The sequence below is a fragment of the Etheostoma cragini genome, chromosome 3 (genome assembly GCF_013103735.1).
Source record: "Etheostoma cragini isolate CJK2018 chromosome 3, CSU_Ecrag_1.0, whole genome shotgun sequence".
NCBI lineage: Eukaryota > Metazoa > Chordata > Actinopteri > Perciformes > Percidae > Etheostoma > Etheostoma cragini.
In genome coordinates, this window is record NC_048409.1 from 7044624 (window position 1) to 7055804 (window position 11181).

Here is an 11181-nt window from a genome sequence, read left to right on the forward strand (position 1 = left end):
AATCAATAATATAATATAACTAGAGGGAGGCAAGGCATACAGCCCGATCCGGTTGGGGAGAGTTCTAGGCTGACCAGGCTCCTTTCTTTACCCTGTCTCTCTTAGTTATGCTTTGATAAAGTTTATAGTTAGGGCATAGAAATTGAATATTGTTAGGGAGTGAGGAGTCGCAGCGTCCGCCTAACACGGCCCACCTGCTTCTCGTCACAGTTGTCAGATCTATCTATCATATAATCAATAATATAATAAAACTAGAGGAAGACTAGAGTCATTCCCCAAAGTCCTTTTGTTCTTTTTTGCCCAGCATGTTTGAAATTGAATATGCCATTACGAATCCCTAATTTCATGGATCGTTTGGAATCAAGCTAATTTAGGTGAGATCAACTGTGGTCATTTGACAGATAAGTCACTGCCAAATGAATAAATGTAAATGTTATTTTAAATCTCTTTTTAAGGTTTTTAAAACTATCCTATGTAAGATAAGTACAAGTCCAAATCTTTATCCTCAAGCTCAAAGTATGTTGAAAGAGTTGTAATCCCAATAACAAATTATGTAATTTTACCAAGAAGACGTGTGGTGGCTGGTTATCTATTCTGGCCACCAGGGCATGAACGCAATCATAAAGACCTGCAATAGACTTTTAGAGGAAAAACAGCTTAGTTTGTTACATCTGACAATCTCAGCATCAGGCTGTATTCTGTAGGTCTGAAGCAAAGAAGTCACATCAACAAACTTTCGGATGGAGGTGCAAGCTATTCGGTCAACAAAATGTTTGTTTTGACATAAAAGAGGAAAAACAGAGAGGAAACTTTGAATCAGCTGACTGTAAATCTCGAGTTGAGGTAGAGTTGAGCAGGCAGTTTCATCAAATTAGTCTATTGAGAACTTCAGAGAGATGGACAAAATAGTAGGGTTGCACTGCTTTAGTCTCTTATTACACCAAAAAAAATGCAATTTTTGGGACTAAAGCGGTGAAAAGAACACATGAACTGTGGTCAAATAGTCCCATGAGTCAGCCTTCACCTTGTTTTGGAGCATATGTGTGGTAATTGCAAAACAAGTCTTGTGTGAGAATGAGAATGTTCTCTAGGTAAAGGGTTCTGGCTGCATTTCCCGGCAAGAATCAGGAAACCAGTAAACATGAAGCAACTTTGTAAGATTATGTACTGAGAGCAGTCCTCCTGATGGCAGTGCCACCAATCTACAGGCGTCCTGAAAGATCTAATAAACACGAAAAATATTTGATATGCATGGCCAGATTAACATGCTAAAGGGCCCCGGCAAAAAATAAGCCAGGCCCTTTTAAGACAAAACTCCTAGTATTCTTTCCAATGCTGGAGTATGATATGGCTCCATGTTTGTGCCGTTTTATATCAATTTGACTAAACAAATGAATTCAGAAATACAAACCATGATAGCACAATATCAACAGAAATGGTGAAGATTCTAAAACTACATTTTCACTAGATTATTGCAAAGGCGCTATTAGTTTAGTAGTTTGGCCTAAAGAGTTCAAAGAAAGACCCTGTGTATTCGTCAGAATCTTTAAGCTTTTAGCCTGGCTCTTGTCGACAGCTAAATTGGATACATTGCTAACTGAAACCATCTCGACACACAAGTCTTTATGTGCCAGGAAGGATCGATTTTATCAAACAGGCTTCATATTGTCCTCATGTGTAACTGATACAGAAAAAGGGGGAAGGCCAATGTTGTTTTAAAAAGTTTTCCCATACACAAAATACTCTCAAATGCAACAGGTGGACGAGTCACAAAACATGCTTTTTGACCTCTTGTGTGACTGGAAAATGATCTTGAATCCCAAACAACAGTATGGCAGTAATCTATTAATCTTTCTACTTGCTTACTCTGCAACAAGTAGGCCTAGCAAGTTAATATGAATGTGTTTTTGGGGTTACCCGAGGTCTTGTGTGTGCATGAAACCTCAGCAAAAAGAACAACTTGCACGTTCAGTTTCTCCACTAAAGCCTTACATGTACAGTATTTATAGCCAATAATGGAGGCTATGATACGTGAGGATATGTTTCAATTGGATGATGAGTGGGTGGCTGAGAGGTAGCAAAGGGAGAGAAATGCACTTTAATTATATAGGCTTTTTCACCCCAGTGGGAGCCAAGATCATAGCAATCTGAAATGCTTCACCCAACTGCTTATTAGTAACTTTCAAACCGTCTAACCGTCTTTTAATTGTCCAACAGAACTGAGGTCAAGCGTTGTTGGGATCCTTTCATTTATTTCTGCCTGCACCGTTTGCTGAAGTGTAACATGTTTTCCTCTGTCACACGATACCACAGACACGGTTTGGTGCTGCCAAATATGTAGAGCCACAAATGGATGATCTTTTGTCTCGCTGTAAAACATCGTTCTCATCATGGTGATAGTTCTCTTTGGGATAGTGTTGTAATAAAGTGCTTTGAGGTCTTTATATGTAGACATGTGAAATGTCTTCTTTGAGCTCATAATGTTCATGACGCAAGACAATACTGGAAATTATGACTGCCTTGACCCTTGACTCACGCAGCGTCTTGACAACAGGACAGTGACACAGAGCTCCTCCTTACATACATTAGGTGTGGCTTTTCAGTCCAAGATTACTGTGGCTTTGCACACTGTGTTTAGAGGATTATATCAGCTTTATGCACGAGACAAGAAGTCAGTAAGCAAGTGGCAGAGAAACACGTGTGCACTTTAAAACACAGATAATTGTCATGTAAAGTTGAGAAAGAGCCGACTGGTGATGAAAGTGGGATTATTTTGTTTTGGATGGCACTACGGGATAACAATGCGCTTCTCATAACTAAGACTCTGCGTGGTTTCCACCTGCTTTATTAAAGCCTCTTCCTTGTTTAAAAACCATTAGTGAACACTGTTAGAAGCTTGCTGTGAAATTAGAAGCTGACATTTAAAATCAAGTGTTTTTGTAGAATTGAAAAATATTGTGTGACCTTGATCATTAAATTACACTGTGTATGGAAAACAAATTAGTCAGTACGTTTTGCTCATCCAGTATCATTAAACAACTGTATGCAGAAGCAACGTAACAAGAAAAAAACATAAAAACTCGTTATCTTGAAACTCATGTCTTTTATTTTAATAGTTAGTCACAGACCAATGACATTTTGTTTACTTCAGCCCATTGGCCACTTAGGCAGAGAAAACACTTCATTCATCATTTCCAGCACAAAAGTCTTGAAATTGAAGAGAAAGAAAAATTATGCATCACTTCGTAAAAAACACTTTATTGCAGTTAAGACAGAATTCATTATTGCAGTGACACATTTCACAATGCAAGCACATACGGCATCGATCAAAATATTGAAAATGTGTTTACAGTACAATAGGTAGGTGTATTTGTACAAGGCACATATATTGTATGTTTTGTTGTGTTGTAGTGATTACACATTTCAAAGTTCATCTGATTCTGGAACCATGACAAACCACCATAAATCCTGATGGTCAAAGTGCATGTTTACTTATTGTCAAGTCTCTGCTATACTGTACATACAAGCCCATTATCTATAAATGCTAAAACGGAAATCTTAACCAACAGCACTTGTTAAATATTATCTATTTAGAAAGATGTGCTTGCAAAACATTCACTGCTTGACAGCAACAGTGGAAGACTTTTTTTAACTTAGTAAACTAGTACTAGTAGAAGTAGCATCCCCACTGTGTAAAAATAGTTTTGCATTAGATAATTAGATATGTTATCATTAGATATGTTACTTAGGGAAAAGTACAGATTCTGACCCAAAATGTATCAAAAGTAATCATTCGGCTGCTGGATGTGATAGTAAATGTAATGTTATTGGATTCATTTTCAATGTTGTATCTGGTGAAGATGGGACTCATTTGTATGTACTTTAATCTATTTCATATTATCGTAATATTGAAAGGTACTAGTGGGCTAACTAAAGCTGTAAGATAAATTTTAAAAGTAATAAAGGACATTATTTCCCTCTCTCTCTGAAATGTAATAAAGTTAAAGCAGAAGCGGCGAATAAATTTAAATCCTTAGATAAAGTACCTCAAAATTGTACTTAAGTGCAGTACTAGCGTAAATGTGCAAAGTTACGGCTTATTGCTATTTAGTTGTGGCTTCATGTGACTCTGTAAGACATTTCTGATAACTTTCACCTTGTGAATAGCCCTTCCTTTGATTTCTTGCGATAAAAAAAGAGAATTGAACAGTGTTTCTAGAATTGGCTGCTTAGAACGATCATAAAATCTCTCTATGTGAGAATACATATACTGACAGTAGGATTTATGTGATGTGTGTGAGCGTAAGGGGTATTTCTTTAAAGTGTTATTTCATTTTGATAAAACGTAAATGAAAAAAAGGTTTTAATTGCATTCTTCAACCACTCTTCTTTCATTCACAATCATATTCACCACCATTTTCTTTCACAAGCAAGACTCAGGTGTCAAAGAAACAAGCCTTGAGGGCGTTGTATTCTAACAGCAACCGGACGCATGCAGTCCACTGTGTGGTCATGTGCTGTTGCTCAGACCAGAGGTCTTTGTCTGGCACCTGTGGATAGGGATGGCATCATCTTCTATGGCAGAACCAGGCTCACACCCCAGTGACGTTGGCCCATGGGGGGAAGGAGTCCAGGTCAAACATGGCCTTGCCCCAGGTGTTGATGGCCAGTGTAATACAAAGGATGCCAATGATGTTCATGACTATTCCTGTCCTGGCCTGATGGAGAAGAGTACATAGTGATGTTAAAGGAATACTTGGACATTTTGGAATATTTGCTTGTTTGCTTTCTTGCTGAGAATTAGATGACAAGTTTGATACCGCTCTCATGCCTTTCCGTTAAAAATGAAGCTACAGCCAGGTTAGCGTAGCTTAGCATAAAGACTGGAAGCAGGGGGAAACAGCTTGCTTTGTGTAAAGGTGACAGAATCCTTCTACCAGCACCTCTAAACCTCACTAACACGCTAATAAATCAGGGGCTTATGTGCTAGAAGTTTCCAGTGATGGGAATGATGGCGTTATAAATAACGGCATTACTGACAGCGTTACTTTTTATCAGTACCAAGTAATCTAATTGATCTTAATACTACCGTTACTTATACGTCCAACAAATGTGCCGTGTAACTATAATTGAAGCTGTTTTTTCACCAGACAAACTGACAGGCAAAGTCACATTTGAGCGTTTAATAATGTACTTGAAAGTAATGCAACAGTTACTGAAGTAACTAGTTACTTTCATAATAGATATAATATAAACTAGTAATGTAACTAATTATCTTTTGAAAGTAACTTGCCCAACACTGACTATTTCTTATTCTCACAAGTGACGTAAGTTAAGCTAACCCCCTGCAGCTTCATATTTACCATAAAGACATAAAGGTGTGTTTGGACAGAAAGCAAAGCAAAACGCGAAAAGTCCAAAGACGCTTGATTAGATATCACAAACGTGACGTGTCCTTGCGAGTTGAAATTATTTCAGCGTGAACAAGAAAGTTGCTTATCCTTGGGCTTATGAATCTGCTTTACAGAGACATACTGATGAGGGAAAAAGGAGGGAGCCCAGATGGAAATAACCAAAAAAGTAGAGTCCCTGGTGAGTTCATTGATCAGTCAAAGCATGAGCTGTGACACAAAAACACAGGTACACTTTCATATACAGTGGTTGCCTCTTTTGTAAGCATTTTTGTTAATGTAACATAGACAGCCAGTACGTTGGCTGTTTGGGGCACAGCAACATCATATTTTCCCATCTTAAGAAGTTATTGATCATCTCAGCTGACTCTTAGCAAAAAAACAAATAAGCAGATTTCCCAACTGCAAGTGACTATGAACACAGAAGTTCAGCTTTCCTTACAGTGTAACACTGGCCCTAAAGTGACAACATTGCATTTTCAACATTCATTTTACTGAACAAACACAACCAACCCCTGCCATACTCACCATGTCAGCAACCTTGAGGTATCCATAAGAGAAGACTATAGCGTTTGGAGGCGTTGCAACAGGCAGCATGAAGGCAAAAGAGGCACTCAGAGTACATGGTACCATGACGTACAGTGGATTGATTCCAATGGACTGAGACTGAAATAATCACACAGAAACAGTCAGAGACAGGGATGAACAGAGCCTTCATCACAGAATCCACCAATCCTCCATCTGCAACCATAATCACTGACTCATAAGTCAGAGTGAAAAGTGCAATTCTGTGCAGAGTGAGAACTCTCACTGGGTGGGTGTAATTAAGATGTAATTCCTGCAAGCGCTGGGCTGAGTCATGATTTCTGAAATGAAACGCGCTGTACATGTGTAGCGATAATGGCAGAGTATTGAGATGCAGACAACTTTACTTTGTAGAATTTGCGTCTGAATTACATATCCTACAGCACAGTAGCTTACAAGTGCACAGTAATTTCTGGTTCTCAAAATAAACAAGGCGTAAAAAAAAAACAGTTTATAGTTAGTCTTCTTTAAACCATAGGCTGCATATCAGGTCACCACGATGAGTGTTTTGTCTTGTCTGATGGTTTGTGTTTAAATCACATCAGAAAGATTCTCCTGACAGGATGACATAAACTGACATACCACAGACCATTGTGGTTTCATCTCCTCACTTTCAGCTGCATGTGATTGTTTAGATGCTCTTTTCTTTCTCTCTTTTCTTCCTATCTCTATTTTCACACGAGCGTTGGACACCCCTGTGCACCCACTTGAATTCACGCTCAATAAATACAGACATACATCTGAATGAATACCTCTTGGCACAATCTTTTGCAACCCGGCCTTTGCGTTCTCTAGAGTTCTCGTCTAGCAGGCACAGTTATGCCATTCTTCAGTAGCAGCGGGGTGGGCAGCATTACAAGGCGCTGGGTTGAATTGGTATGTTTGGCAGGTTATAAATGGTAGGAGGGGCCCGGGGAAGGGGACCAAACACATTCAGCCTGAATGACCAACTCGATGGGTAACCAAACAGGGGAAGACAGGCCGGCTCCCACTGGGAGTAGTTTCAATGCCAGACTCCAATTGGGGAAAATCAGTTCAAAAGAAATTACACTACGTAGCACTTCACCTTACTGAACCACAGCTGCCGAACATAATGATCTTCCTCCTGCAGTCTGAGATCCTGCCTCTGCTTCTGCTTTGTTCACATATTATACTTTCACCGTCTCTCTCCAGGAACTTACCATTGAGGCTAAGACAGGTAGGAAAAGCGTCGCTGTGGCCACATTACTGGTACACTCTGTGAAGGTAGCAATCAGCAGGCATAAGATGATAGCAATTGCCCAGGGAGGGATGGTTTGCAGGGGTGTCATTTGATCTCCCATCCACTTTGAGAGTCCTGATTCCTAAAGAGAGATATATATATACATTTTATGACATAAACATATACAGGGTTAGAGACTTTTCTGGAAATGAAAATAGAATTTATCTATACAGCCGAGACAATGTTTGCTCATTTAGTGTGAGTGTGAATCATCTTATACGTCATTCTCTGAAACCTTACTCAGGTGTATTTGCCAGTGTATTTGCAGCGTAAATGCAAAATAAATACAACAAAAGCAACACATTGAGGGGATTTGATCTAGCAACAATTTAAAATGTTCTACAGGTTTTTAAAGAATGTAAATACATTGAATGAAAACAAATCTTGACATTAAATAGTGAGAGAAAAAAAAGGTTTCATTTCATGAACTTTAAACACAGTCAACAATGAAGCCACCACCACACACACCCCTCCTGAGATATTATTAGTCTTGCCATATTGTGTGCAAGCTTTTGGCCCGATTTCCCATTAACATTTTAACTGTCACTGCCACTTACTTCACTGCCCTTGGCCAGAGCAAAACCTCCGCCAAGAAGAAGCACAATGCCCCATGGTAACTTCTTTTGGGCAACTTTCCAGGTGAGCAGAGGTGAAGTTGGGCCAGCAATCTGATGGGGTGCTACACATCCAATAGATTCAATGTAAGTAAGCATCATTGCACACTTTCCAGCTTTCAAAACTTGGATATAACTGTATGACATGTGATTTACGTTCATTTAGAATTCTGCCAGCTCACCTGTGTCGAAACTTTGAGTCCTCCAGGAGCAGAATTGTGGGGGTTTAGAGGGCAGAACAAAGAGAAGGACGGCTATGAAGATTGCCACTGTTGCATCTGTTACATACCTGAGAAGTGGAGTGATGAGAGAGTAAACCAGTTTAAATATATGAAAGTGTCCTCAAAGCACCTAATTCATAATCCTAAATTAGATTAATGTATGTGTGAAGAATAAGTGTATATATATATATATATTGTATATATTATACAAACTCTGCTTCAGAGTTGAAGATATTTGTTGCCCATCCTCCAACAAAGCCTGGGTCTCTTGTGAACCACATCACTACCAGCAGAATGAAGAGACCTAGGACACTTATTTCTCCAAAGGACATGGACCCCAGCAGACGATGCTCCTCACGGATCACATTATAGGCAGCAATCTCCTTCTCTGTCTTCACATCACCACAGCCCCACGTCTTCTTAAAGCTAGAGGGGTCAGACAAGGTGGGGAAAAAAAAAACTTTGTGTCACCTTTACACTTAATCAAACTCTTGATGCGGTAAAGTTTCTTAATGGGGATTCAAGTCTCTGTCACTGTAATTAAGTTTTTTCCATCACCAAACTCACTTAAATCCAATGAAGACAAACTGGAGCCAAAGCCAGGCCAATGTGAGCATGAGGATCATGTTAGGGAAGGCAAAGCCGAACCAGGAGGCAAAGTTAATAACATCTCCGTTTTGAGGAAAGAGTCTAAGGGGGAAAAATCAAAAGACAATATAACATTGCGTTGAACAAGATTGAGAGTAACAAAGAATGACTAAAGAAAGCTTTGAGAAAACACTCACTGGTTCATCTGGCCCTTGAGCACCAGATTGGGACCGGTTCCTGTCAGCGTGGCGGTGCCTCCGATGCTGGCAGCGTAACAAACACACAGGGTCATCCCTTTACACATTCTCCGTTTTTCTACTGCATCTTTATGCTTGGCAGCCTCCACTGTGGTATCCAAGAAAGTCACCACCAGTGGGCCTTCAAACAAAGAGCAACGAATTAGAAGAGCTACTAGCAACATAGTTTTTATTGGCAGAAAAAAAGCATATGACACTGTACATTTTTTGGCTACCTTTTTAACACTGTTTTTGAAAAGGACCGTGGCTTACCTTGTCCTTCACTCTTTTTCTCTGTCTGTGGAAGCTGTTTGCTGTCAGGCTCTGATGTCTGGAGCTGCTCCTCTGAGCTGAGGATCTGAGGTATCTCTGCTTCACTGTCGTTGAGTTGCTGCAGCACTGCTTGGACAATAGGCACCATCATGGCTGTGGTAGCCGTGTTACTGATCCACATGGACAAGAAGGATGTCACACCCATGAAACCCAACATCAAACTGCCAGGTAAATTAAAAAAACAACTTTTAGTGGAATTGGATTAGATTGGGGGCCCAAAAGTCATCAATAAAGAGAGAGGAAAACATGTTTTACAATGGCAATAGACAACGTGACATAGTTTCCTTATCTTTATCAGTGTTCTAAATCTAAATAGATATGCTTTGGAAATGTAGATCTGAAAGATGAGAAGCTAAACAGAGAATCTGCTGTGGGGGCGTGTGTATCTGAGCCACTCACAGCGCTGGACGCACACCAACAAAGAGCAGCACCCTCAAGGCAATGCGCTTGTGCAGATTCCAGTGCTCCACGGCAACCGCAACCAGCAGCCCCCCCACAAACAACAGGTTTGTGTCCTTTAGGTACTGCATACACACCTGGGTCACACAGAGTAAGATGTGTGAATAGACATTCAGCCCTGCTGAGCAAATTCTACACACTGCTGCAGTTATTTTACTTACGTCTTTGGATTTCATGATGCCAAACGCGGGGAAAAGGAGGGTTGGGAGCAGAGCTGTTACAGCCAGTGGTAGCACCTCTGTGCACCAGTAAACCGCCATCAGCGCTATCACATAGGCACATTCTGCCTCCTGCATACAAACATGTAAAAAAGTTTAAATCATACAGCAAATGTGCACCCCCACACACACATCGACACACACACTGTATCTAAGATCAGTGAGTATTGCATAATTGGACATTATGATGTTTCAAAGGGTAAAGATAAGTGGGTGTGCTTGTTTTTCTATACATTAACTAATTTCTGAACATTAACCTACATCATACTGCTTAGATTGATTGCAGCCAAATATTCCTAACCTTCTTCTTCTATCAATTTGATACCTCATCCTCTGTCACCCTCCTCTGCTCTTTGCCATTGTTCATGGCTGCTTTGCATTGAAGTCTATGTCTATCATAACATGCTTGCAATCTTTTTGCATGCCTCCATGTCAAATTTAGCGGCAACGCAGACTGAGCCCTTTGATTTCGTGTTCCCACGCTGGACATGACCCTTCATGTTGTTAAAAAAGGAGTTAAAATAACAAGGCTTTAGAGCGCTGCAGCCTCAGGCAACACTAGACATGCGGTTTGCTCAAAGTGCGCTGTCCACTTGCGAGCTTCATCAACAGGTGCAAGCGAGAGTGAGTGCACATCAGAATTTTTCATTGAAATGGCATTTTTACGCAACAGAAGCGGCTGCACGTAGGCAGTTCATAAGCCTAATGTATTAAAACGGCATGCGCAAGAAGCGACATGTTTTCCTAATTAAACTAACTTTAACAAATATTTAAAGTGTAGACTTAAGGCTTTTTTGCGGCAGTTTTATCATTTTCTAATTAATCTTAATTTAATTCAAATCAGTGACTTACCGATGTCCCGATCACTAAAGGCAGTGGAAGAAGAAGAAATGGAGCTGAGAAGAGGATAAGCTCATTCTTAACGGAGCGAAGATATTTGAAGAATGTCATTGTGGAGGAAAACGGAGAAAAGGAGGCTTTCGCTCTATGGATCGCGCTATTGAGGCGCAGAGGAGAGGAGGAGGGGGGAATCCCACAGCATATAAAGGAGGGGAGAGAGAGAGAGAGAGAGAGAGAGAGAGAGAGAGAGAAAGAGAGAGATTTGTGCTCGGATGCTCACACCCAAAACAAAAGAGCTGACAGATTTTTCTCACAATCAACACAAATAATCACAAACGTGTATTGGTACTGGCTGAACTTCTGCACTGAGTAAACTTTAAGAAACTTAAAGTTCCTGCGTATTGACAGATGCTTT

The 11181-nt window shown here is 40.2% G+C and overlaps 1 protein-coding gene across 4 annotated transcripts; it reads right to left on the reverse strand.

Moving 5' to 3' along the window:
* Positions 1–3083: 3083 nt before the first annotated feature.
* On the reverse strand, positions 3084–10969 carry LOC117941934 (solute carrier family 13 member 5-like). Of its 4 annotated transcripts, none has more exons than XM_034867189.1 (12): positions 10779–10969; positions 9870–9998; positions 9649–9785; positions 9190–9359; positions 8878–9058; positions 8660–8782; positions 8306–8518; positions 8054–8160; positions 7815–7936; positions 7178–7339; positions 5940–6077; positions 3084–4718 (listed from the first exon to the last, which is right to left on the reverse strand). In XM_034867189.1, exons 1-12 carry the CDS (start codon positions 10875–10877, stop codon positions 4593–4595), a joined length of 1707 nt encoding a protein of 568 aa, XP_034723080.1. In that variant the 5' UTR covers positions 10878–10969; the 3' UTR covers positions 3084–4592. The 4 variants fall into 4 exon arrangements, with proteins under 4 accessions (XP_034723080.1, XP_034723078.1, XP_034723076.1 ...); XM_034867188.1 differs by having other exon boundaries at positions 4593–4718; positions 9190–9410; XM_034867187.1 differs by having other exon boundaries at positions 8878–9067; positions 9205–9410; positions 9649–9998.
* Between the last annotated feature and the right edge of the window lie 212 nt (positions 10970–11181).

What these genes read in the sequence shown, in the direction of transcription:
- LOC117941934 (XM_034867185.1), bottom strand. Translation starts at nt 10,877, where the DNA reads ATGACATTCTTCAAATATCTTCGCTCCGTTAAGAATGAGCTTATCCTC. An exon ending in TTTGTCTTCATTGGATTTAA is followed by an intron (nt 8,519 to 8,659) that starts GTGAGTTTGGTG and finishes TGACCCCTCTAG; the next exon opens with CTTTAAGAAGACGTGGGGCT. An exon ending in CTCTGGCCAAGGGCAGTGAA is followed by an intron (nt 7,340 to 7,814) that starts GTAAGTGGCAGT and finishes ATCTCTCTTTAG; the next exon opens with GAATCAGGACTCTCAAAGTG.